Source organism: Mobula hypostoma, chromosome 20, assembly GCF_963921235.1.
Source record: "Mobula hypostoma chromosome 20, sMobHyp1.1, whole genome shotgun sequence".
In the NCBI taxonomy this organism is placed as follows: Eukaryota; Metazoa; Chordata; class Chondrichthyes; order Myliobatiformes; family Myliobatidae; genus Mobula; species Mobula hypostoma.
This window is the reverse complement of record NC_086116.1, coordinates 59,895,595-59,923,505: the sequence shown is the minus strand read 5'-3', so window position 1 is coordinate 59,923,505 and position 27,911 is coordinate 59,895,595. Positions and strand designations below refer to the sequence as shown.

General features: G+C 39.4%; 1 protein-coding gene across 4 annotated transcripts in view; it reads left to right on the top strand.

Annotated features, from left to right (window-relative positions):
- exoc4 (exocyst complex component 4) overlaps positions 1-27,911 on the top strand; it is a 572,850-nt gene that overhangs the window by 210,688 nt on the left and 334,251 nt on the right. For 3 of the 4 annotated variants that reach the window (XM_063073038.1, XM_063073040.1, XM_063073041.1), the window contains exon 9: positions 5,276-5,372. In XM_063073038.1, the coding sequence (XP_062929108.1) occupies positions 5,276-5,372 (97 nt within the window). Of the gene's footprint in view, positions 1-5,275; positions 5,373-18,463; positions 19,874-27,911 lie in introns of those variants that run through there. The other variant, XM_063073042.1, reaches the window with a different exon arrangement.

The window sequence follows — 27,911 nt, the reverse complement described above, 5'->3', positions numbered from 1 at the left end:
GACATTTTTAAATGCTAAAGATCAAAAGTATCAGCAGACCAATTCTATAGTTACAATGTATCTACAATACTTTCTTTGAATTACATAAAATTTTGAAACACCTAGATCTTCACACCAACCCCCCGCCAGATACCCAAAATGAATGCTAATCACCATTGTCTCTGAGCTGCATTCATGCATATGCTGACATCTCAGGTTAATGAGTGTGTCTTGGCTTGCAATTGATCCCAGTCTGCAGCTCCAAGAACAACATTGTTCTGAGCTACATTTCAAACTCAATCTACAATCCACATTCAGATCTGAAGACTGGTTGCTGTTAAAATTAATATTTGTTATATTCCATAACTCTAGAATACGCCATAACAATCCTCTCCACTTTTTTTCCTCCCTCTGCTCTTTATACAACCCTGTTTAACCATTCTCTGCTATATTGCCTTGCCAGCACACCATCTGCATCTTGAACCAAGATATTCATTGCTTACTTACTTGCTTACGCAATATTTTTGGTGCTATTATTCTTTAAGATACTGAACTGACCAAAGTTTGTCTTGTCACCATAACTATCCAAGACTCTGTGATGCTATACAGCTGCATCGTTGTATACAATGTGTCCCCTTAAATTCATTGTAACTGTCTATCTGTTACATCAGTCATCACTGTAAGAATGATGCAAAGAAAGTCCATACCACATTTAAGTACTACTCAGACAAGCATTTTAAGAGGCATATCCTAAAGACATTCTGTGACATTACTCCTTTTTATTTTGCATTGATTGACTGAATAGAACAGGAGAATTCAACAATTCTTCATTGATATTAATATTTTTCTGATATTCTGATGGAATCGTCATTGTCAGGAATATTTGAAGTGGATGAGCGACAGGCATTAATATTGTATATTGAAGTTTTCCTTTCTTCACATATAATTATGGAAAATTATCTTTGATGAAACCTGCAGAAATTTTAACCCTTGTGGCATGTAAATGATTGTATTCCAACCTAGTGATATTTAAAGCAGAAGAACTGACAATATATTTATATAAATTAACAATTATAATAATCACAAGACGCTGGAAATGTTATTGTACAGACCAAAAATCTTTCAAGATCATGCTGAAATAAATGCCAGAATCAAATGTTACTTTTTTGTTTCTTCAACTTAATTTTCATTTGTTTATTTTCTACTTTTCCATGATCCATGTCCCTCTCATTACTTTTTCAAAACCTGTATGAATATTAATATGCCTTCCCTTGCTTCATTAGTTGATCCTGTCATTCTGATGCTGTGTTGTCTCAGCTTTTTATTGGTTCTTGTTTCCAGCAAGTTACTGTGCAAATTGCTTTCAAGCCATAAAAGATGTATACCATTGCTGTAAGATATTCTGTTTGAGAAAGAATTCTTCCTGGGTTAATTAGGATGAAGCAGCTGACTATGTCATTTAAAGTGGAGCTTAGACAGACCAGGACACTTCTGTTTGCCTTATTATCACAGTGTGTGAAGAAAGCACATATGTGCACACTGACTCCTCGAGGAGTGCTGATATCTAACTGGTGCCTGGTGGTGTTTGTGAATTTCTTCGCCTTCTCTGTGGAGGTACTTGGCCTCAAATATACTTCGTGCCACACTGTTTGGGGGGCAGCCAAGTCATCAGTTAAAGATTTTTATGCCAGTTCATAGGGGCAATATATTCTTAAAGCGCGTGTTCTAAATTTTAATAGCGAATTGCAACTGTACCTACAGACCCCACAAATCAAAGAGAGACTCGTGCATTATGTATCACATTAACAATTTCACCAACCCATATTATAGTCAAATAAGCACTTTGAGATGGAGCCCTTGCTGCAATACAATACCAATATCAACACAACGCAGTCTCTCAAAAAGAAATGTGAGAGTTACTATATAACCTGTTTCACTGATGTTGGTTGAGGAATAAATTTTGACCAAGGTGCCAAGTCCCCCACCCCCAAAAAAAAACAGCAGGGTATTTTTCATCCTCCCGAGATCACGGACTTGATCTTAATTCTAGTCTCAAACACTGCAACACTTCTTGGATACTCCATTGATATACTTGGGTGAAGTTTGTGCTTTAACTGGTGTGAGTCTTATGACTCAATGGCCTCAAACTGAGATACTGTTGATCCAATTAATGCTCGTTCACACACATTGCAACAGATTATATCTGTGCCAGAACGAAGAGTAGTTTCTGGATGATGAAGCAATTTGAAGACAAGGACATCAGTGAGGCACACTACTGAGTCACCTCATTACAATTTCATCGTTTATACCTCATTAACTCACATAGGATAAGTTACCACCTTCAGGTATTATTGCGATACATCCAAAGGAAATAATCTGTTCCATGGTGCTGTCAACAAAGTTAAGGTGATCACAATTAATAGCCAAATCAAAACCTCTGCTTTTAGATTTCATGATCAATTTTGCTCTTAAAGGTGACATATATATATATTCAGGGGAGAACCACAGAAAAATACAGTACTCTGCAAAAGTCTTAGGCACGCATACATAGTCATTGTCACACTTTATTGATCCCGAGCGAAATTGGTTTTTGTTACAGTTGCACCATAAATAATTAAATAGTAATATGTAAATTATGCCAGGAAATACATATAGCTAGGGTGCCTAAGACTTTTATACAGTGCTGTATTTGTCAATATGGAGCAGAGAGCGAGCTTGTAAGTCTGGTGGGAGAAAAGGATGCTGGGAATGACAAGGATGGAGCGATGTGGGACAGCTGACAGAGAGAGAGTGGTAGGGATGGGGAGAGGGTGGTGGCACAGGGATGCTGGGAATGACAAGAATGAAGCTGGCAGAGAGAGAGTGGTAAGGATGGGGAGAGGGGGTAGCACAGGTGCTGACACACCCAGCCCTGAGACACCAGGAAAGGTTGTTTGATTCCAAACAATCGATTTGATGATCTTTACAGAATGTCTCTCTGGTGCTTTCTGCTCCCTCCCCTCTCCCTGTCCCCTTCCCAATCTCAGTCCACAATAGAGACCCAAATCAGAGTCATCTTTATCATCACTCACATACTGCATGTCATGAAACTTATTTGGTTTTTTTTGTGGCAGCAGTGCAGTGCAATGCATAAAATTACTACAGTACGGTGCAAAAGTCTTAGGCTCCCTAGCTACATATATATGTGTCTAAGACTTTTGGACAGTAATGTATTGGGGTGGAGGAAAATCAACAGATTAGGAACTTCTACATATAGTTTTGATGTTAATGTGGCAAGTAAAAGTAGAATCTTGGTTGTATACGAGTTTGGCCTGATTATTCTCCCAAGGAGCACTCCAAAGTAATGAAGTGTAGAAAATTATAAAATGCCTTTTGATTTGCACCAACACATTTACTTTGAACTTTGAACTTGAAATTTTGGTATATGTAAAATTCTGAAGCCTGTGGTCCAGAAATAGCCATACCTTCAGCCAAGATGTTGCAGTACACCTCGCAATGATGCCATTATATAGCTTCACCATTCAACTTTTCTCTTTTGCAAAACGTCAGCAAATCTTTGGTTAAGATAAAGATACAGCTGTCTATGTATGAAGGTAAGTCACAAATAAAATAGAGCTTTTAAGCAGGAGAAAGATGTATTTTTACAAAGTAACATAGAATGAATCTGATTCATTTTCAAATTTTCATGTGGCCCTGCATTGACAAGAATTACTATCAATTTTCTGCCAATCTGACATTCGTCTCAGAAAGTTCTTTACCTAATGCTGTTCATGCAAATAAAAGCAAAAATGTTCTTGTCAAACATCTGTCCTAAGCATTAGGGTCAAATAATGAGTTCAGAGCAACACACACAGAATGATGGAAGAACTCAGCAGACCAGGCAGCACCTATAGAAAAATGTACAGTCAATGTTTCTGCCCGAGACCCTTCGGCTTGTACTTGTTTCGATTGATGCTGAGTTATTCCAGCATTTTGTGTGTGTTGCTTGGAATTCCAGCGTGTGCAGATTTTCTGTTGTTTGTAATTAGTTTAGAGGTTGCTTTTGATTTTCTGCAGAGGCTGACTCCAAATTGTTTTCTCCTGCAAGACCAGATAACAGAACACTGCTGTTTAATTTCTCACTTTTATTTTAGCTTCTTAAGTGAGTTTTGAATAACAGTTTTCGACTGCAGACACTGGATAACTTATCATCATTAGTTAAAGATACTTTGGGGCAGATGATAGGGAATCTTGACAATGCCAAGGGCCCTGTGTACACAGGGCTCCTGATAAATATCTCTGATGGGTGGAAGATAGACCACGATGATCCTCTCACCAGTCCTTGCAATCCTTTGAAGGGTCTTGCAGTCCGAAGCCTTGCAATGCCCAGACCAGACAGTGATGCGGCTGGTCAGGAGACTCTCGATGGTGTTGCTGTAAAAGTTGGTTAGAATGTGAGGGGGGTGGAATGAACCTCACTCACCTCCAACTTCTCAGAAAGTGGGGACGCTGCTGTACTTTCTTGACTAAGAAGGTGGTGTTGAGGGACCAAGTGTGATCATCCATTTTGTGTACTCCCAGAAATTCCATGCTCCTAACTCTCTCCATGGAGGAGCCATTTATGTGCAGTGAGGAGTAGTCAGCCTGCATCTTCCTAAAGTCCGCAATCATCCACGTTGAGACTCAAACTGTTACGACCACACCACTCTAGAAGCCATCCTACCTCCTCTCCGCACATCGTCTTGTCATTGTTGTTAATGAGGCCTATCACTGTTGTGTCATTTGCAAACTTGATGGTATTACCACCCAGAAAACAAAACAAATGTGGCTACTCTCCTTATCCTGTTAGTCAGCTAATCCTATATCCAAGCCAATGCTTTCATTCTTCATCGTGAGCTTTTTTGTTCCACAATAAGCTTTGATGAAGCATCTCAAAGTTTGAAACATCCTTTGCGTCATTGAAGTAAGATGCACACGTCAAACTAAAAATGTGTTATTGTGACCATGCAATATGATTTGAACTATATTGCAAATCCTAACAGCAATTGATTTTTTTGCATGAATTGTCCTTAGTCCAAAATGGCTGCATAATCTTTGTACGTGGCATTTTGTAAGCAATTGTGCTTGTAACATCATTGTGCAGGACTTATGACTAACACTGAGATTTTCCAATGTCATTTATCCATTTCAGTCCAAAATGCACTCAATTAAGCTCTGATTTACTAGTTATATAACAATATTCACTGTTCACTGTACCCCTTTAAAGTAACTTGAGAATCCAAATATTTGATATCAGTTTTAATCTATTTTTTTTTAGGTGGGGCTGATGACAATCTAATTGAAGGAGGTGGCACAAAGTTTGTTTGTAAACCCGGTGCTCGGAACATCACAGTTATCTTTCATCCATTATTAAGGTATTGTCTAAATCAAAAGACAAGATATTAGCTGATGGAAATGTTGCCAGAAGTTGTATTTATGCAGATGTTAATTTCAATTAATGTTATCTAATGAATTTTTTCTGATTGTTATTGCTTACAATTTTTTGACGTTTGAAAATAGTTTTCATTTATTTAACTCCACCTAATAGAATCCTGACTTATAATATTATGTTGTCTCTGAAATTCGATGTTTCTAATTTTGTCTTTGATGACTATTAAAATTAAATTCAGCATTGCTGAGAAAACAGGTGTTCAATCCTCTACAAGATTTTCTCATTATAAAACCTTATTTTCTTTGAAATGGCCTATGGCTTTTACTTGCCTACGACATAAAATCCCACAAGTTTGATGACTAACCAAAGGAGTTCGTGGTTTCCAGCTCATTATCGACTCCACTCAAAATATCTGCAGGCATTCCAGCTAAGATCAGGAGCTCAATGTGTATGGAAATCTCAAAATCCAACCAATTCACAGAGCTGCAAGTGATAGCATGGAAAGATTGTTCATGTTCTGTACAATCAAGCTATTATTGTTTTTAAATCAATCTCTGAAGCACATGCGCTTTTGTATAATTATTATCTATCTTTCCTAGTGGCACTTAGACCTCCCCTTAGACCTCTGATGCCCAGAAATAGACATCAATTTTCCACGTCCATTTGTTATTTAATTTTCTGTCCTATCCTTATGAAACGTCTGAAGAAAATAGTTCAGCAAAGGCTAATTAATCGTGAATTAAAACCAACAATGTTAGAAGCCTCATGCCAATTGAATAATGAATTTAAAGTGCCATAATTTGCTTCAGTATGGATGCTGAATAATTGCCGCAAAGTGGAAGTTTGTTCTGTGCCAGCTGTTCTGTGCTGGATTTGAGTTCATTTTCCAACAGTTACAGAAGTATAGTTCCAACACACGCCACTCAGAAGAGCGCATGTAGAACATGCAAGACTAATAGTTAACTTCAATATTGTTTATAATGCACATTTTTGACATTTTTTGTTGACTGCAACCTTTTCTCTGCTATTGATAGCTACAAATGATGTCCTTGCGTATTAGTTGGAAAAATAGATTCTTAGTAATGATTTCCATGATTATTCCAAAAAACAGAGGAAAAATTACCTGAGTTTAAGATAAACCCTTTATTCCTTTCCCTGAGAAAGATCAAATGTGAAGAGTTTGGAACATTACACACAGAAGTTAAGACCACGCGCAGACCACCTGAGAATACCACAGGTGGCAAACATATTATACTTGGAAACAAGTGCTCAGGAGACTGAATTCAATAAGGATATCAATCACGTTGGATTGTAGAGCACCAGCTAAACACAAACATAGCAAGGCAGCGGGGTGGAGGGAGTGTGAGAGAATTTGACAAGGCTATGCAGATTGATGTACTTAAATCTTCGTTTGGAATTATACATTCTGTTATTATTTTGATATATTCTGTATATTTTTAATAATTATAATTAGCCATGCAGCTTAAAGCAATTTGAGAAGAAGAGAGTGGATTTTGTTTGGAACAGGGAAGTTTCTTTATAGGATGGATTGAAGAGCTGGAAAGTGAAGTAATCAGAACATTCAGCAGGAGGGTGAAATTACACTACAGTATGTTTGCGAAGTCAATTGGCATTAAGTGGCATTAAGGGGCTGTAAGTGACCAATTATATATACATACAGATATAAGTTTTCCTTTATTCTTTTGTGTTGATAGTTGTTTTACCTTAATGGTTTGTTTGATGCTCAAGTTACTGATATTCTATATTTCATTATATTATCAGTGCTATAGTGAGAGGCAGTGCATTGGACGGTAAACAGGATAAATAATGTACATTCAGTATTTACTCAGCATTCAGCATAAATTTGAAATAGGCAAAGCACAAGACAAGATAGTGAAACATGTTTTTTTATAAATTATACCTTTATTAAGATACTGCTTATACTAACTATTTAAAAAACATTCCAAAGGTCCTTTAAAATGGACACTCGCTGCTTTTTTACAACATTCATTCAAAATGCAGAATAAAAAATTACTATTCATAAAATGTATTGATAACTATCCCTTGCAGGTTTCCATTGGAAGCAGTGTTTTTACATATAAGACAAGTTTACTTGACAATATTTCTGTATAATAGAGTTAAGCAATACACATTCAGCATTATATGTCCAGGTCTGCATTACAGGTTTCCCCCGCCATCCAAAGGTAGAGCGTTCCTATGAAATGGTTTGTAAGCAGAAATGTCAGAAAGCGAAAAAGCAATTACCATTTATTTATATGGGAAAATTTTGTGAGCGTTCGCAGACCCAAAAATAACCTACCAAATCATGCCAAATAACACATAAAACCTAAAATAACAGTAACATATAGTAAAAGCAGGAATAATTTGATAAATACACAGTCTATATAAAGTAGAAATACTTTTCCACAATCATTGCCGGCACTGTTCGCCGAAGCGAAAATCTCACGCGAGCGCTGTTGGCAAAAACACAGTGCAAGCGCTCTCCAGTAACCTTTAAGCTATGAAGCTGCCAAATCATACCAAATAACACGTAAAAATACACAGCCTATATAATGTATGTACAGTATAGTATCACTTACCGGAATTGGTTCAGCGCTGAGCACACTGATGATGGTGTGTTAGACTGAGTCGTCGCAGGTTGGGGTGGTGCAGTGGCCCCCACCCTCCAGGCCGCCGAGCGATACATTGCCATGAAGCATGCAGGGGTCCAGCGGTAGCCGGGAGGCACACAGCACATCTTTAAGAAAAAAGCCGAAATAAACATGCTAATTAATTAGGTGCCACCCGACACGTAATTGTCGGCCCAGATCAGTGCCGATTGCCGATTGCATCGCCTCTGATCTGGGCCGACACTTACATGTGGGGCAGCACCTAATTAATTAGCGTGCTTATTTCGGCTTTTTTCTTAAAGATGTGCTGTGTGACTCCCAGTTTACTGCTGCATTCTCCCCGAATCGGTATCTGTCCGTGGCCCGGGGGTTGGGGTGGTGGGACACTGGGGTGTCATCTCATCGTCTTTTTTCATTAGAGCAGGCGGCTCATCTTCTCCTATGACTGCCCATCTCGATGTCGAAGGTCGAGGTTCATCGTCTGCTGTGGCTGATGTGGAAGGCTTGCTTGACTGCTGAGCCTCGCACATTTTTCTATCATACAATTCTTTGTAAGGATTCAAACCATCTTGCAAATATCCCCTAAACCTACATACTCTTTCAAAATGAAAGTCGTACTTTATCATTGCAGCGAAAACCTCATGCAGTTGCTTCACGTTCATTTCGCTACTGCATTCGGTTCTGATTGTTATCCTTTCCTCTTCCAATTGTATCAGCTCTTCATCTATCAGTTCTTGGTTATGGGATGCGAAAACCTCTTCAACATCATCTTCGTCAGCTTCCACAAGCCAAACTCACGTTGTCCCTACTTCGTTCACCACGATCAAAACGCTTAATTATGTCTAGTTTTACGCTAAGTGTAACACCCTTACGAGCTCTTTCAGGCTTTTCCGATACCTTAGAACTCATCTTGCAAACGGCTGCTCACAGGCACGTGTTAAAGCAATGCTGGCGAGAATGCAGTTCTGGGGGAGAGCGGCTGCTCAGGGCGCGCGCTGCCTTTTATCGCGCGCTGATTTTTTTCGTAACAGTGAAAACACCTTCTGAAAGCGAAAACAGGGTACTAATGTAGGTCTTTCGTAACAATGAGGTTTCGTAAAGCGAATGTTCGAAAAGTGGGGGACACCTGTATTCGTTTATTTCGCATCAAAAAAATGCTTAAATTTTAATAATGCAGAGGACAGTATACAGTGGATATCAGTTAATTGGGCCATCAGTCATTGGGGCAACTGCTTATTTGGGACAACTCTTAAAGAGCAAAAACTAATTGAAAAAATAGCCAGGATTCCCTTTGCTTATTTGGTGCAATATGCTACTTAGCTGGGCAAGAGACTGTTGTCAAAAGTTTCTAATAGTGTCAGACATATGCACTTGTGTGGCTGTGAGACACTAAACCATGCTTAGAGGGAACAGTTTTTTGCACACTAGTTAAATGTTCAAGTTAGTGCAATCTTTCATTGATTCTGTTATGGTTATTATTCTATGGATTTATTGAGTAAGCCTGCAAGAAAATAAATCTCAAGGTTGCATATGATAACATATGTACTTTGATTATAAATTTATTTTGAACTTTGGACTTTGAAATAGCATCGTTTGTGTGCGCTTAAGTTCAAACAAAGTGATGTTCGTCACTGATAGCTGGCAAGAAGTAAGCAGTTAGACAATTCAGATCTGTTTTGCTCACTCCGATTTCAAGTATTCAAGCTTGGAAATGCCAGAAACAGCCATGAGTGAAAGAAAGTTAAAGGATTTCATGACTTCGACCATTTAGGAAAAACAAAGAATTTGAAGGTATCAACAATCATCTTGAATGTTGAAAAGAAAATGTAGATTTGCAGGACGCAATTGTCAATTGTCTTGTATGAAGGCAGTCAATTATCTACACAAGGGGTTTGCACTGATTTTGTTCATTTACAATCTATCTAAAATTGTGCTATCCTCCATCAATAGCTATTAGCAACAAATACATAGTTTTATGGTATAGTAGGAATATTGATGGTGTTTTAATTTGTTCTGTATTTCATTAAATACATAATTTGTTACTCAGTTAACTGATAGTATGGCTTTTTTATATGTTTTTAACTTTCTATGAAACTTTGGCTAATTGGAGCAGCCGTTTAATTGGCCCAAAATGGTCCTAATGTGTCAAATGAAGAGGATTTGCAGGTGTTTCCATGCTTCCGGCACTAACCCACAACCCACAAGCTACTAACCCCAACCCTAACCATACGTCTTTGGAATGTGGGAGGAAACCGAGCACCCAGAGGAAACACACATGGTCATATGGAGAACATACAAACTCTTTACAGACAGCAGCAGGAATCAAATCCCGATCGGTGATAGCTTGTGGTTACTGATTAAAAACAATGAGCTACCCATTTAAAACAGGGATGAGGCAAAGTGTTTTTCTCTCAGATTTTTCTCTTTCAAACTTTCTTCTTCAAAGGGTAGTGGAAGTGGTGTTTCAATATTTTTAAGGCAGAGACAGACACTTGACAAGCAAGATGTAAAGTTACTGCCGGTAGACAGGATTGCAAAGTTATTGCCAACATTTTAGCCACGATCTTATTTGAAGCCTTGGGCTTGATTGGCTGAGTGGTCTACTCCTGATACTAATTTGCATGTTTATATTTTTGCAAATCAACCCTGACCAGTTTCCAATTGCAAATAATTTAATATGTTAAATATAAATATTGTTAATGTTTCCACATCCTCTAAAATTCTGTAATTTTCAAAGTTAAAAAGTTCCAAATGGATCTTGTGGTGTATTGTAGAGCAACAGACCATGAGGATTGAATCTGAGGAGATCAGTTGATGAAAGGTGCATCATCTGTTTTCAGCATATTTTGACTTTATTTGTTACTTGGACAATTTTTTGTCATCAAGGACTAAATTAATGAGCCATCTTTTTAAGTTAAGCTTGCCTTCGGTTGTACCTTACTTTATTATTATGATGCCTAAAATTAATGTATTTATATTAGCAATAAGAAAACTAACTTTTTACACATTATATTTACTTTCATTATATCTTCATTACAGTAACTGAGTAATAAATAATGACTTTATTGTTTAATAAATAAAAAAGACAGAAATTATTTAGTTATTAGCCCCTGGTTAATCAATTCTTGATTCCAATACCCTAATTATAAATCACACCAATTAAACCTAATTTATAGTTGAAATGATTTATACAGGTATTTATAATCTAAACATCAAACATTTGGTCAGTGATATTGTAGCTGATGGGTTCAATTATTAAAATCAACTTAGATATATATTTTGGATCTTCCTTACTTGGCTAGAGTATTGGTGACTTTAAGAGTGTGACCTTTGTTAACAGCCTCATAATAACGTATTCATCTGCAGGCAGCAATGAGGCAGTGTGAAATCACAGAAGGAATTAAAGTCAAGGTTGTGGATTTTAAATTCAATGCATTGAATGATGGTTGAGTCAGCATCTGTCATGGATTCTCAGATGAGAAGCTGTTCAGAATAGGCCGCTGTATTTTCAACTGTGTTTCGAAAAGCCGAAGCTGACAAGGAGGACACAAGAGAAGACAAATCTCATTGTGATACATGTGGTGATACTGCCAACAGTATGCAATAGAAATGAATTAGGGAACTTCTAAAGGTAATGAGGACAACCAGGAATAATGTAGCATTATAGACTTTGAAATGTAAAACAACTTTCCATGTGGTTTATTGTACCAGTCAGTGGTCATTTTATTAGGTACACCTGAGTAACTGCTCGATGATGCAAATGTCTAATCAGCCAATCATGTGGCAGCAACTCAATGCATAAAAGCATGCAGACGTGGTCAAGAGGTTCAGCTGTTGTTCAGACCAAGCATCAGAATGGGGAAGGAATGTGATCTTTGACTGAGGAATCTTTGTTGGTCATAGATGGAGTGGTTTGAGTATCTCAGAAGCTGCTGATCACCTGGGATTTTCACATACAACAGTCTCTAGGGTTTACATCCAGTGAGCGGCAATTCTGTATTGAAAAACATATTGTTAATGAGAGAAGTTAGAGGAGAGTGGCCATACTGGTTCAAGGTGACAGGAAGGCACAATTGCTCAAATAACCAGACATTACAACAATGGTGTGCAGAAGAAGTGGTGTTCTCTGAACACACATGTTGAACCTTGAAGTGGATGGGCCACAGCAGCAAACCATCAACAAACACTCAGTGGCCACTTTATTAAGTACAGGAGGTACCTAATAAAGTGGCCACTTAGTCTAAGTATGTAATTGACTGGGAACAATTTATCCTAAAATACGAAGTATTGGAGAAGCAGTCCAACACTGCAGACTTTAACAGACTTTCATGTAGACATTGAAATAGACTGAGCATGGAAGCATATGAACCTGGTGCAACCAATTGGGTTATAGTACTGTGCAAGAGTGTTGTGAAGTTTTGTAAATCTGATGGGAGGAAAGGATGTTGGGAATGGCGAGGGTGGAGCGCCAAGGGAGGGGTGTGGAACAGGTGGCAGAGGAGTGCCAGTCCTGTGGTGTGGCACAAGTGCAGACACATTCAGCCCTGAGTCACGAGGCACAGTCATTTGATTCCAAACAACTGGTTTATTGATCATTACAGAATGTTTCTCTGGTGCTTCCTGCTCCCTCCCCTCTCCCTTCCCCTTTTCCCAACCATGATTCCCCTCACCTTACCCCTTCCAACTCTCAGTCCACAATAGAAGCTCTAATCAGAATCAGATTTACCATCACTCACATGTCATTTAATTTGCTTTTTTTGTGTGATAGTACAATGCAATACATAAAATTACTACCGTACTGTTCAAAAGTCTTAAGCACCCCAACTATATATTTGTGCCTGAGACTTTTGCAAAGTACTACATGTGGATGGACAAAAAGTTTGACATGTTCATGGTGGCCAAAAGACCTGTTTCTCTGCTGTACAGCTCCTTGACTGTATGAATTGTGATATTAATAAGTCTCACCAAGCATACAGGAAAGTAAAAGATTCAAATTTTAATTCCTTTTTAAGCATCTCACAAAATGCTAAACATAGATTGGAATGTCTATATATTATTCAGATGTTTAAAATGTCTGAGAGCTTGATCGGTGTGCTTTAGAGCTAAACCAATGTGTAAACAACTTGAGGCTGTGTCAGTACAACTCATTTCATTGAAATGCATTGGTGTAGCATGTAAAACAGCACAGACCACACTTATCCTCTTATTAAAATGCACATGTGCTGAAATATCAGAATTGCTTTCTGACGTAGGGAAAAAAACTAACGGTTTGTCATTATCACAACCAGAAAATCCAGTCTATTTATCTATGAAAACATTGGCGCATTCAAAAGTATCAGCTTTGATACACAGGGGAGCAAAAATGCTTCGGGATATGTGAATGTGTTTAGCTACTCGAGCCACATTTGCCAATTTTTTTTTGAGATCCCAAGTGAGTAAAAAGTCGGTGCGTGCTCTTGAATTGACAATTCCAGGCCTTGCTTGCACAGACCATACGGTGCCCGCAACATCAGATGCACAGTACAACTTTGGCTCTACACTCACCCACCTTAGCAGGAGACTCTAGTGCCAAAGTTTCTAATTCCTTTAACAGTTTCAGAGCAGATTGTCCCTCTGGTGGAGTGAGGAGTTGTGAGATTCAGTCATTAGCGCAGTTAAACCCTGCATTCCATTGTGCTGCCTTGAACAGTAACAAAGTTGTGTTAGTAATGAAGCATTCCTTTGTGGCATAATAAAGTCTGGCTACCTCCTAACCTTCAGGCTCTTGAACAAAGGGGATAACTAATCTCACTTGCCCATCCATTGAGATGTTCCCACTACCAATAGACTCACTTTAAGGACTGGTTAAGCAACAGACATCAAAGTTGCTGGTGAACACAGCAGGCCAGGCAGCATCTCTAGGAAGAGGTACAGTCGACTTTTCGGGTTGAGACCCTTCATCAGGACTAACTGAAGGAAGAGTTAGTAAGAGATTTAAAAGTGGGAGGGGGAGGGTGAGATCCAAAATGATAGGAGAAGACAGGAGGGGGAGGGATGGAGCCAAGAGCTGGACAGGTGATTGGCAAAGGGGTTATGAGAGGATCATGGGACAGGAGGCCCGGTTGACTGGTTATCTTGTTATCTCATGCTCTCGTTTTTAATTACTGTCTATTTACATTTGTATTTGTATAGTTTGTTGTCTTTTGCATTCTACTTGATCTTCCATTGATCCTGTAACAGTAACTATTCTATATATGTGCTGAGTATGCCCACAGGAAAATGAATTTCAGGGAGACATATATGTACTTATTAGATGATAAAACTTACTTTGAACTTTTGAACTTTACTTGGCATGTAGCCTTTGGGACCTGACTATATGTGTTAATTGTGGGACATCAGGGCTGCAAGTTACTAACTTGGCTCAGTATTTTAATCACAGCCTTCTTACTACATAAAGGTAACTTTCTGACCATTAAGAATCTCAGGACCAATTTTTGTAATTTCAATCTTCAAACAGATCAAGAGATAGTTATATTAACTATCTCATTGAAACTTATTGAATATTGAAAGGCCAAGATAGAGTGTTTACATGGAGAGGATGTTTCCTACAGTGGGAAAGTCTGGGATCAGAAGGCACAACCTCAGATGCAAGGATGTCCTTGAAAATGGAGATAAGGAGGAATTTCTTTAGCTAGAGGGTGGCGAATCTGTGGAATTCATTGCCACAGATGGCTGTGGAGGCAACTCATTGGGTACTTTTAAGGCAGAGGTTGATAGGTTCTTGATTAGCAGGGCATCAAAGGTTGCAATGAGAAGGCAGGAAAATGGGGTTGAGAGGGGAAATAAATCAGCCATAATGGAATGGCGGAGCAGACTCGATGGGCCAGCTCTATGGGAGAACTCCTATACCTTATGGTCTAATTAACAGGTTGGGTATGAAACCAAAAATGAGATCGTGCTGGGTTTGGATTTTATTTTAGTGTTATACTCAGGAAACTCTCAATAACATTACACTTGGATGTCATATGTGAAAGTATATTTAACATACAAATAATATATCCCAGCAATCAAAGTTCATACGTCTGTCCCCTTGTTGAATGATTTAAATATCTTATTCATAAAAGTCACAAATATATTATCAATAAATGGGCTCCACTGAACATTTCTCAGTTGGTTTATAATTCTTGACATGAGATTAATCCTGGCATTTATATGTTTTATATTTTTAAAATGTTTTCTTGCATGCAGTAGCATGTAAAAGCACTTAACTCTCTTCAAATCCCAATGTTTCATGCTGTCAGTTTCTATGTCCTCTGCTGATCTATGGGAGGGAGCAAGCTGCCAAAACAGGAGGATATTTATTACAAGAGATTTTCATGAACAGATGCTGTCGCTTCAGGGGCTTGTGCTGTGTGACTGCATAGTTTAATTGCTGGTGAAAATACCACTGATCTTAATGCTGTTGAACACCATTTGGCTATTGGGTTTCAACACACCAGAATCTTCCAGCATATATATCACCAGCACACTCTTGCAGTTTTATGCGCAATTACAGGGTTTAAATGTGTCACTGTGGATGTGAGGATTCCCTAATTGTTAGGCTGTTAAATGCAGAATAATTGCTTGCAGGGCAATCTAATTTTTATTGTTCTGGATACTTTAGGAGTTCAGTTGACTATTTAGCAAATTTACCAACCAACTGGTCATTCTGGAGTAACACACACAAAATGTTGGAGGAAATCAACAGATCAGGCAGCATCTATGGAAAGCAATTAAGAGTCAATATTTTGGGCCGAGACAGTCATGATGAGGGGTCTTGGCCCAAAAAGTTGACTGATTATTCCTTTCCAGAGATGCTGCCTGACTTGCTGAAGTTCTCCAGCATTTTGTATGTGTTATTCTGGACTTCCAGCATCTACGTAATCTCTTGCATTTTGGGCATACTGGAAGAAGGAAAGCCAAGTGCTTGGTATTCCTAGCATAGGGTACGTCACACAAAAGCAGATCCTTTGAGCTAAATTGATTCATGAAGGCATCTATGCTCTATTGGAATCTACTGTTGTCTTTCTTCATCCATATCGATCAATGTAATCCTCTGACAGTATATACACCTGTCCCGATCCATAGCTGACTTGTCTGTTTGGATCCCTGTGTGTTCGAAACAGCTCACCAAGCTCTGTTATGTCACAGTTAACTATTACTTCATTCATTAATCATTTCTGTCATTTTCAAGGTGGCATATTCTTGAATTTGGGTTTTTGTTACCTTTATACCCAAATATTTTAATGCTTTCCAGGTGGTCTCCTGTCTCTCACCAAATATTAATCTCAAAACTGTGCTGTCTGCAGCTGAAAGTGCACTGTGACTTTGGTTGTATATTATGAGTGCACTAACGTGCCTATTTATAAATATTCAATCTCGTCATCATTTTGCTGGTTTATTTCTGAACTGAATAACAGAAGAAACTGTCTGGCTTTCCAAGTCTGTTCTGCCAATGAGTTATATCATGATTAATAATTATAGATTTATTTTCTAATTTTTTGGGATTCCCTTTATATCATAAGAGGAAAATTTGAACTTTATCCCTTTGAGAACTTGCTGTAGGATGGACCAAATTGGCAAGAAGGCCTGTTTCTGTGCTGTATTATTCTGCTTTGTACAAGTGCCTTGAGGTAGTCTTGGATTTACCCATGAGCTTTTGAATTCTGCTAAAATTAAATTTCTTCATAAAGTAAAAGAAAGTAATTTAATCCATCAAGTCACTCAGAGAAATTAGATCAGAATCATCTCCCCACTTAACTTCCCTGATAACTGGATCCTTGACTTCTTCATCAGGAGAACATAGTCAATGCAGATCAGAAATAACATCTCCTCCTTGCTGACAATCAACACCGGTGCACGTTAAGGATACGTGCTTAGCCCACTGTTCTTTTCTCTCTGCACATATGACAATGTGTCCAGGCACATCTCAAAAGCTATCTATAAGTTTGCAGATGCCAGAACTACTCACTGTTGTCTCTAACTTGCACAGGTACGTGGCCCTACAGTAACTTAAATGCTCCCAAGCACATAACCTTCGTTACTGCACAGCTGGAATTGTCTTTTATACAGTTAATATAATTAATTAATGTTAATATTTTAATATAATTGTGAAATACCCTGTAATTAGTTATATATTAATGAATGTAATCCATAAATTTTCTACATAATAAATGTACCAAAATGCTATAAGATAATTAGATGATACTTTCTATAAATAACAACTTCAGCTTCTTGAATGTAAAAATTACTTGACCTGAAAATTTGATCTGGATCCAACTGGAGCCATACTCACTCCCCGAGTGTTTCCTATGCTTATTGGACTTTAGGTGGATCCCTGATTTGTTGGACACAAATTCCCATACTTAGCAGCAATAGATGTTGGTGAAAACTATAGTTTGTCTAAAAGTAATCAAAGTAAACTTTCTGTTTTCCGCAGGGATCGCACTCCCCATGATTCCCTTGTCTATTCATCCTTTCCCACTAATCACCGTCCTGCAAGTGACAAAATGTTACCCCTGCCTGTTTACCTCCTCCCTTACTTCCATTCAGCACCCCAAACAGACCTTCCAGATTAGGAAACCCTTCACCTGCATCACTTATTGTATCCAGTGCTCCCAATGCGGTCTCTTCTGCATTGGTGAGACCTGATGTAATTTAGGGGACCGCTTTGTCAATTACCTCTTCTCCATCTGCGAAAAGTGGAATTTCTTAGTGGCCAACCATTTTAATTCCTATCACCATTCCTGTTCCGACATGGCGACATGTCCTCTTTTGCCACAATGAGACCACTCTCAAGGTGGAGGATCAACACATCTTATTCCATCTAGGTAGCCTCCAACCTGATGGCATGAACATCAATTTCTCCTTCTGGTAATTTTTCCTTCCCCCTTCTTTCTTCTTCTTTCACCTACTGTGGCTTTTTACCTCTTCTCCTCACCTGCCCATCACGCCCCCCTGGAACCACTCCTTCTTCCCTTTCTTCTATGGTCCACTCTTCTCTCCTATCAGATTCCTTCTTCTCCGGTCCTTTACCTTTCCCATCGACCTTGCTTCACCTATTGCCTTTTAACTTGTCCTCCTTCCTCTCCACCTACCTTTTTATTCTGGCATCTTCCTTCCCCCTTTCCAGTCCTGATGAAGGGTTTCGGACTGAAGCGTTGACTGTTTATTCATTTCCATAGATGCTGCCTAACCTGCTGAGCTCCTCTACATTTTGAGTGTGTTGCTCTGGATTTCCAGCTTCTGCAGAAACTCTTGTGCTTAGGGTAGACTATAGAGTAGGTTTGCTCAGTACATAGGACAGCTCTTCAGGCTGTGATGGATGTAAAGTTGACTCATCTGGAATGTACAAGTCTTGTCCTGATATGATAGCTTGTCTGTTTACAGGAAGCATATCTATCCTTTCTTTTTCTGTCTTCCATAGTGTTTTCAACTCTGGCATATTGCACCAGCATGGATATCAAGGGCTGCTAACGTTGTGAGTCTGGAATCAACGTGTAGGCAAAGACATCTTACATACTTACTTACTGCCTGTTACGCCACTGGTGTATAGGGCAGCAACGAAGGTCCTCCATCTCTGACGGTGTTCAGGGCTTCCTTCATCGTGTCAGTAGCTTCCTCTCGGTTTTCACTACTGTCAGTCACGCAAGCCCCAGGTGGAGACTCAAGAATACCGTCACACTCAGATGTAGAAGAATTCGTCATTGCTGTTTTTATTGCTTTGCAAGTTGGGGTTGTTGAGCCCCCAAATCTGGGGCACTGGTAGACCACTCTTAGTCTGCCTTTTACCCTTTGACCTGTTTATCATGGGTGACCATACCAAGAGCCAAAGCATAGTGCCTTGACTCCAGGCAACATGGCTCTCTAGGTCATTGAGGCATGCACACCTCCAAATCACAACAAGGCAGTAGTCCTCAAGGAAATAAAGGCATCTTGTCACAAGATATCACCTGACCTAGAATCTTCTGCATAGACACATTGCTGCCAAAGTGCGGAAAGTTCTTCACCTACCACAGGATATGTAATTGGAATCTTCTGTGAAACAGTATCGGATTAAGGCCAGTGAAATCAAAATCAGATTCCTCTGTTGACCCTTCTGTCCTTCTGGACATACAATGCCACATTGTTAAAAGACTTACAAAAAAATCCTGGATGTGTGCAGCACAGCTACTTAATTCAGTAACTCCTTTATTGGTATATTTAAAACATTAATTGTATCTATTATTAAAAAAACATTGATGGTAAGATTTCACTGTAAGTGTGTTTTCATGGTAATGCATTGGCTTGGTTAGACATGTTAAGCTATGCCTTATCAATTGTCACCAGCTGCCACTATATCTAGACCTGAATGCATAAAGGTGTCATGTCTTCTCCAGTTAGGAAAATGAGTGAACAATTTTTTTTTATGACATTCCCATTTTTCCAGCTCATTTTTCTGATGCTACCCAACAAATTAACAGATTTGTTAATATCACACTTTGACTTGATTTGATTTGACCTCCAGTTTGCTGGTGCAATGCCTAATTGCTATGCCATCATATTGAATTTAGTTACTAAGGAGCTTCTCTAAAGGGTCTCCCTGCCCATTATTTGTTATCTGATTAAGTTACAGTCTAGCAGGCACCCTGTGTCCTCTCTTTCACAAAATGCCTTAATTAAGGAGTAATTGTCAGTCTTGGTGGCATCCCATCTCATTTACAGCTTGCATAAGGGTGTAAGTTTCAACAATCTGTCTGCTTATTCAACTGCAGTTTTCACGTTTTAAAGATGAGACCAACAATGTTGAATGGAAGTACTTGGAAGTTATTTCAACTGGAATGCAGAGGGAGATTTAATTCCAACAGAATGGGCCAAAACTTGGAAACCTAGGAAGACCTGTTTATCTGATGCTTCAGAATGATATGATATAAATGTACAATATCATGAGGAACATCAGAATAATAAAGCTGTTTCCAATGGCAGTAAAGTCACCAAACAGAGGACACAAGCAGAAGGTACTTTCCAAAAGAATGAAAGGCACATGAGAAAAATATTACATAGTGAGATGTGATCTGAAATCCATCCAGGCTATGCTGTCTTCTCGCTGCTGCCATCAAGAAGGAGGTACAAGAGCCTTAGATCCCACACACCAGGTTCAGGAATAATTATTACCCTTTAACCATCAGGCTCCTAAGCCAGCGTGAATAACTTCACTCAACACTAAACTGATTCGACAACCTATAGACTCACTTTCAAGGACTCTACAGCTCTTGAAAGACACTGAAGGGTTAATAGTGTTGGTGATGAGAGAAAGCTAAATAGAATTGATATACAAGTAAAATCACTATTTTGTCAAGGGCATGTGAATTGTGGTAATGGAAGAAATCCTTCAACTACAATCACTTGGATACAGGCAAATCATTGATTCTGTAGAGTGAGGCGACAGAGTAGTGGAGAAGAATTGCAGGAAGTTGTCACCATTTGAAGTGCTGCAAGAGCCTGGATAAGCAATAATCCAACAGAATATGAGAGTTTTAAATCATTTCGGAAAAGCAGCCCAATTGACTGGACTCCACTCCACATAAACCCCAGCTTCTCCACTCTGTCCTCTAAACTTTTCATCACTGATACAGAGGGGCTGCTCGTATATTCATTCGCAAATGCACTTCAGTTATTCACCTTGGCTCCTCCAACAGCAACTCCTAACCCCGTCATTTTAACCATCAAAAACAAGGACTGGAGGCACATAGAACCACCATTACTTGCAGTTTCTGACATTGTCCTGACTTAGAAATATAAAATTTTAGAACTCCCTGCTCTGTGACATTAGAAAGATTAGTTTTACTTGTCACATGTACAGGAAAGCATAGAGTGAAAAGTATTGCTTTGCATCAGAACCAACACAGTCTGAGGATTGAGCAAGTGTCATCACGCTTCCGGTACCAACATATGGATGCCCACAATCATCACTAGAAGGGTTGCAGCAGTTCCTGAAGGCTGTTCACTACCACTTCCCTTCTCTCTCCTCCTCCTCCTTTTATCACCTTTCCCTCCCTTCTTTCCATCCTTCCTCTCATCCTCTCCATCTGCTTCAATTCCGTGGAGTATTCCATGGGAAGGCTTCGGTTATTACCTAGGTGCCAGGTTGTTGTCCTATACCATAACTAACTGCTTCCAGCATGTCCTCATTTTGGAGGCTAATAGTAGGTGACATTGCTCGCTTCTTACTATAAGCTCCAGGGTCATTGTGTCTCAGAGGTGACGTATAAAAGCTCAGAGATATTTAGCTCAGCATTGGTTTACGACTCAATCCCTTTAGACTAGAAGCCCAGGTTGTGAAAATCATAAGGGGAGAATAAGCATCCCATGAGATGTCATTATGCAATGCTGCCAGGTTTATATTTTCTTCCCAGGCATCTACTTCATTGTCCGTCTCTTAATAATTCTTTTGCAGATCTTTCCACTCATAAAATGTCCTTTAGCTTTCCACCCACCCTGACTATTTCTGTAACTTACTTCAGCTGTCCAAAACATCTGCACATTTTGATTTTTGGCCACTTACATGTTTTTCTGCTATTAGTTGTCAAAGCTATAAACTCTGAATTCTCCCCACAATCTGCTGTACTTCACTTTTATCCTTTTGGAGACTTCTGAAAACCTACATCTTTTGTAGCTTGTTGTTGTCAGATTTTGTTTAACAACATTCCTTTGAACCATTTTGGGATGTTACATGGGGCTAAGTATGGTATAATGGCAACTTCTGTTCTATATCGTCACCTGAAAACTCTGAGTTTGTTAAATGACTAACACGATATTTGTACCTGAGTATAGGTTTGGCTCAGCTCACAGTAGTTGTTTCCATCAGCAGTTGCTACCTGGGGGAAGATGAAAGCTGGAATTGACTTAGGAAGCTATTTCAACCAGTTTCAACAGCCTTTTGAACATCATTCCCTGTACTTATATCACTTCCTTAGAACCTGCCTTCCTACCATCAAAAAAGTAGTTGCTGTTATGATTCGGTACACCAGCTGTCTTTTCTTGCCTGTCATTGCTGCACACTTACACAACAGCTTTCAGCTATTTCTTCAGCTGTGTTATTGAACAGAAAAAAATCCCCTCCTATTTCATTCTTTCTTCTTCAACCCTTTACCTCTTCCACCTATCACCTGCCAGCTTGTCTTCCTTCCCCACCCCACCTTCTCATTCTAACTTCCGAGGCCTTCTTTTTCCAGTTCTGATGAAGGGTTTTGACCCAAAACATTAGCTGTTTATTCCCTTCCCGGATCTTGCGTAAACGAGATCGCAAAGAATAGACATAGAATCAAATGACTTTACTGTCTTCTGGAATCTAAATTCTGATTTATTTACAGGAATTTAGATGAAAATTAAAAGTAAATGTATTATCAAAATACAGGTATGTCACCATATATCTCCTGAGATTCATTTTGTTGCAGGCATTCACAGTAGAACAAAGAAATACAATAGCATCAAAAAAAAACTATACACAAACAACTAATGTGCAAAAGAAGACAAATTGTGCAAATATAATAATAAATAGATAGAAAACATTGAGAACATGAGTTGTAGTGTCAGTGTAAGAGATCTCCGTTGGTAGCCAAACTGAATGGCTGGAGATAAAACTATTTATTCTTCAAGTTTGTCTAGAACAAAATGATGTAACCTCAGATAATGCAGCTTCATTTTGATGTGTTAAATGCTAACTATTGCCAAAAAATAACTTTGTTGCAAGGCCATTCACCTGTCATGTTTGGGTCATTGCAAAAGATGTTGCAAAGTTCACTATTATGTTATCAGATTTTTATGCTTTTGATAAAATGGGTGTTTGTCCTTGATACTGCATGATGGATGTTAAAACCTTCAGGTTAATGGTTTGCCTTTTGATGACAGTGAATGAAATGCTTAAAAGATACAGTAAGTATACATTAATTTGTAGCGGTGGGTAAGCATGAGATTAACTGTCACAATACATTGTACATCAGATCATTCAAATCTGTTTATTTTAACCAAATAGCCCTTGTGAATTGAAGGCCAGTGTGACTTTGACTTGGATTCCTCCCGTTACAGTATACTTCTAGGCAATGATTGCACTGTGTAAAATAGATCAGGTTAGCATTAATTACATACTCATTTGTCTTACCAGCTTAAAGGCATAGTTAACGAGAAAAGGAGGATTTGTCAAAGCTGGGATTTGCTATTCTTTGATTTCCTTCTTGCTCCTGTCATTCATTGAACAAATTGATAGGGAATATTTGTCATTAGGTTGATTATAAATTGAAAGGTTTTGCTTTACCCTGTTCTTTAATCTTCATGACTTGTTCATAGTTAACACGAGGGAATACTGAAGAGGGAGCCCCTTCAATTCAGATTTAGGTTTCAGATGTAAGACTCTTGCGATCTAATATATTGTAAAACATGAAAATTTATCATAGATTGAGTGACTGAATTTGCTTAGCTTTAGTCGGTGTTGGACCCTCAGATGTGACTCACAAGATCACAAGACAAAGGAGCAGAAGTAGGCCATTCGGCCCATCAAGTCTGCCCCGCCACTCCACCATGAGCTAAACTATTCTCCCATCTAGTTCCAATTTCTGGCTTTTTCCCCATATCCCTTGATACCTTCTTGACTAATTAGATACCTATCAGTCCCTCCGTAAACACCCTCAATAATCGGGCCTCCACAGCTGTATGTGGCAACAAATTCCATAAATCCACGACCCTCTGGCTAAAAAAAATTTCTCCTCATCTCTGTTTTAAATGGGTACCCTCTAATTCTAAGACTAAGGCCTCTTGTCCTGGACTCACCCACCAAAGGAAACAACGTTTCCACATCTACTCTGTCCAACCCTTTCAACATTCGAAATGTTTCTATGAGATCCCCTCTCATTCTTCTATAATGAATATAGTCCAAGAGCCGACAAGCGCTCCTCATATGTTAGCCCCTGCATTCCAGGAATCATCCTCGTAAATCTTCTCTGAACTCTCTCCAACATCAGTACATCCCTTCTAAGATAGGGGGCCCAAAACTGCACACAGTATTTCAAATGAGGTCTCACCAGTACCCCATACAGCCTCATCAACACCTCTTTACTCTTATACACTACTCCTCTTGAAATGAATGGCAACATAGCATTCGCTTTCCTTACTGCCGACCCAACCTGGTGGTTAACCTTTAGGGTATCCTGCATGAGGACCCCCAAGTCCCTTTGCACTTCCAATTTTTGAATTTTCTCCCCATCTAAATAATAATCTGCCCGATTATTTCTTCTTCCAAAATGTACAATTGTACATTTCTCAACATTGTATCTCATCTGCCATTTCTTTGCCCACTCTCCTAAACTGACCAAGTCTCTCTGCAACCTTTCCGTTTCTTCAACACTTCCTACTCCTCCACCTATCTCGGTGTCATCTGCAAACTTAGCCACAAAACCATTTAATCCATAATCTAAATCATCGATATACATTGTAAAAAGGAGCGGCCCAACACCAACCCCTGCAGAACACCACTAGTAACCGGCAACCAATCAGAATAGGATCCCTTTATTCCCACCCTTTGCTTTCTGCCTATCAGCCAGCGCTCCACCCATTCAAATATCTTTCCTGTAATTCCATGGGCTCTCATCTTATTAAGCAGCCTCTTATGTGGCACCTTAGCCTCTCCCTTATCAATCTTATTTGAGATTACCTCAAAAAATTCCAATGGGTTTGGTGAGGCAGGATCTTCCCTTCATGAAACCATGCTGGCTTAGGCCTATCTTGTCATGCACCTTGAGGTACTTCATAATCTCGTCCCTGAGGATCGACTCCAATAACTTTCCAACTACCGATATCAGACTAATAGGTCTGTAATTTTCTTTTTGCTGCCTCCCTCCTTTCTTAAACAGCAGAACTACATTTGTGACTTTTCAGTCCTCCGGAACCATGCCAGAGTCTATTGATTCCTGGAAGATCATTTCCAATGCCTCCTCAATCTTCAAAGCCCCCTCCTTCAGAACACATGGGTGCACCTCATCCGGCCTGGGAGACATCTATTCTTAGTCCATTTGGCTTACCAAGCACTTTCTCTCTAGTAATCTTGACTGTACCTAATTCTATTTCATGAGACCTTTGGCTATCAGGTATGTTGCTAATGTCTTCCACTGTGAAGACTGCTGCAAAATACTCATTTAGTTCCTCTGCCAACTCTTTGTTACCCATTATAATTTCTCCAGCATCATTTTCAATCGGTCCTATATCTACCTGTGTCACTCTTTTACTCTTCATACATTTAAATAAAACTCTTAGTATCCTTTTTTATGTTAATTCCCAACTTCTTTTCATAATTCATCTTTTCTTTCCTAATGACTTTCTTAGTTTCCTTCTGTAAGTTTTCAAAAGTCGTCCAGTCCTCAGTTTCCCACTAATTTTTGCTTCCTTGTACGCCGTCTCTTTTGCTTTTATTTTAGCCTTAACCTCTCTTGTTAGCCACACTTGTGCCATTTTTCCATTCATGATTTTCTTTATTGGAATATATTTTTCCTGCACTTCCCTTATTTCTTGTAGGAATTTGATCCAATTCTGCTCTACCATCCCTCCATCTAGCTTACTTTTCCAATCTACTTGGGCCAGTTCCTCTCTCATACCACTGCAATTTCCTTTGTTCCACTGAAATATCAATACACCTGATACCAGCTTCTCCTTTTCAAATTTGAAACTGAACTCAATCATATTATGATTACTACTTTCAAGGGGTTCCATTACCTCCAGCTCCCTAATTGCCTCAGGTTCGTTACACAGCACCCAATCCAAAACAGCCGATCCCCTGGTAGGCTTATGGACAAGCTGCTCCAAAAAGCCATCCCGTAGGCATTCTACAAACTCTCTTTTATGAGATCCAGTACCTTCCTGACTTTCCCAATCCACTTTCATATTAAAATCCCCCATAATTATCTTGACATTTTCCTTCTGACACGTTTTTTCTATTTCCAGCTGTAACTTGTAGTCCACATCCCGGCTGCTGTTTGGAGGCCTGTATATAACTGCTATTAGTGTCTTTTTACCCTCGCCATCTCTTAACTCGACCCATAAGGATTCTACCTCTTCTGATCCTATGTCCTTTCTTTCTAGTGATTTGATATCGTTGCTTACCGTCAGGGCCACACCATCCCCTTTACCTACCTTCCCATCTTTCCTGTACGCTGTGTATCCTTGGACATTCAGCTCCCAATCACATCCATCATTTAGCCATGACTCGGTGATGGCCACATTGTCTTATCTTTTAACCTGTAGCTGTACAACAAGGACTCTTGGATGTAACTTTCATCCCAGGAATATGACAGTATTTAATCCCAGATGTCAATGGTGTATGTCAGTAATTAGATACAAAGATGTAAACTTACTGCCCAATGCTTCACTGGCACCAGTCGTACCCGCCATCAAGGACATATGTACAGAAAGGTGCCGAAAAGAGCCAGTAACATCATGAGGGATACCGCCCCCCCCCCCACCCTGCTCAAGGACTGTTTGTCCCACTCCCATCGGGGAGGAAGCTACGTAACATCCACGCCAAGATGACCAGACTCAAAAACAGTTACTTTGCCCAAGAAGTAAGACTGATCACTTGGCGCGTGGCCAAGTGGTTAAGGCATTCGTCTAGTGATCTGAAGGTCGCTAGTTCAAGCCTTGGCTGAGGCAGTGTATTGTCTCTTTGAGCAAGGCACTTAACCACACATTGCTCTGCGACGACACTGGTGCCAAGCTGTATGGGTCTGAATGCCCTTCCCTTGGACAACATAGGTGGTGTGGAAAGGGGAAACTTGCAGCATGGACAACTGCCAGTCTTCCATACAACCTTGCCCAGGCCTGCGCCATGCGCCCTGGAAACCTTCCAAGGCGCAAATCCATGGTCTCACAAGACTAACGGATGTCTAATAAAGGCTGATCAAAACGTCCACCCACTAACCCACCTCTCCATACCCTCAACCACTATACTGTATCATTTCCTGTCAGAATCACCTTATGTACATACACTCCTGGGCCTAGCATCACTTTATAGACATACAGTCATTCTACGTATATAAGCTATCTAATGTCTTTTTAATTTTTGTGTTTTGTATCTTGTGATTCTTTTGTGCTGCATTGGATTCAAGCAACAATTATTTCATTCTCCTTTACAACTGTTTACCAGAAATGACATTAAACAACCTTGAATCTTGAACACATTCAGACAGTCTTTTGTATGTTCTAAGTTTTTCACACCAGCATTCTGAATTATTTCATCCCCAGTAGAATTACTAGGTAGCAAGCAGACCTCCCTAATAGGATTAGTGGTTCCAGTAAGACCACTCTCACATATGTCCTTATAACATGATGTATTGTGATAAAGAAGAACATTATATGTTGCAATTTAGTGAAGTGTGAATTGAAGAGAAGCTTCAACTCAAGCAACTTTGTAGGAAAATTGCAGGAGTTACTCTGGTTCAATGAAGAGTGCAGGAGATCATGCCGAGAACAACTCCTGGCATACCTCAACATGAGGCGCCACCCTGCTGAAGCCACAATACAGCACCTCTTGCATGCCAAACATCATAAGCAGCAAGTAGACCCACAACCAATGGATCAGATCTAAGCTCTGTAGTCCTGCCACATCCAGCCGTGAGTGGTAGTGGACAATCAAACAACTCACTGGAGGAGGAGGCTCCACAAGTATCCCCATCCTCAGTGATAGAGGAGCCTAGCACATCTGCAAAAGATAAGGCTGAGGTATTTGCAACAATCTTCAGTCAGAAGTGCTGAGTAGATGATCCAGCTCAGCCTCTTCCAGAAGTCCCCAGCATCTCAGAAGTCAGTATGCAGCCAATCTGATTTACTCATTGTGATATCAAGAAATGGCTGAA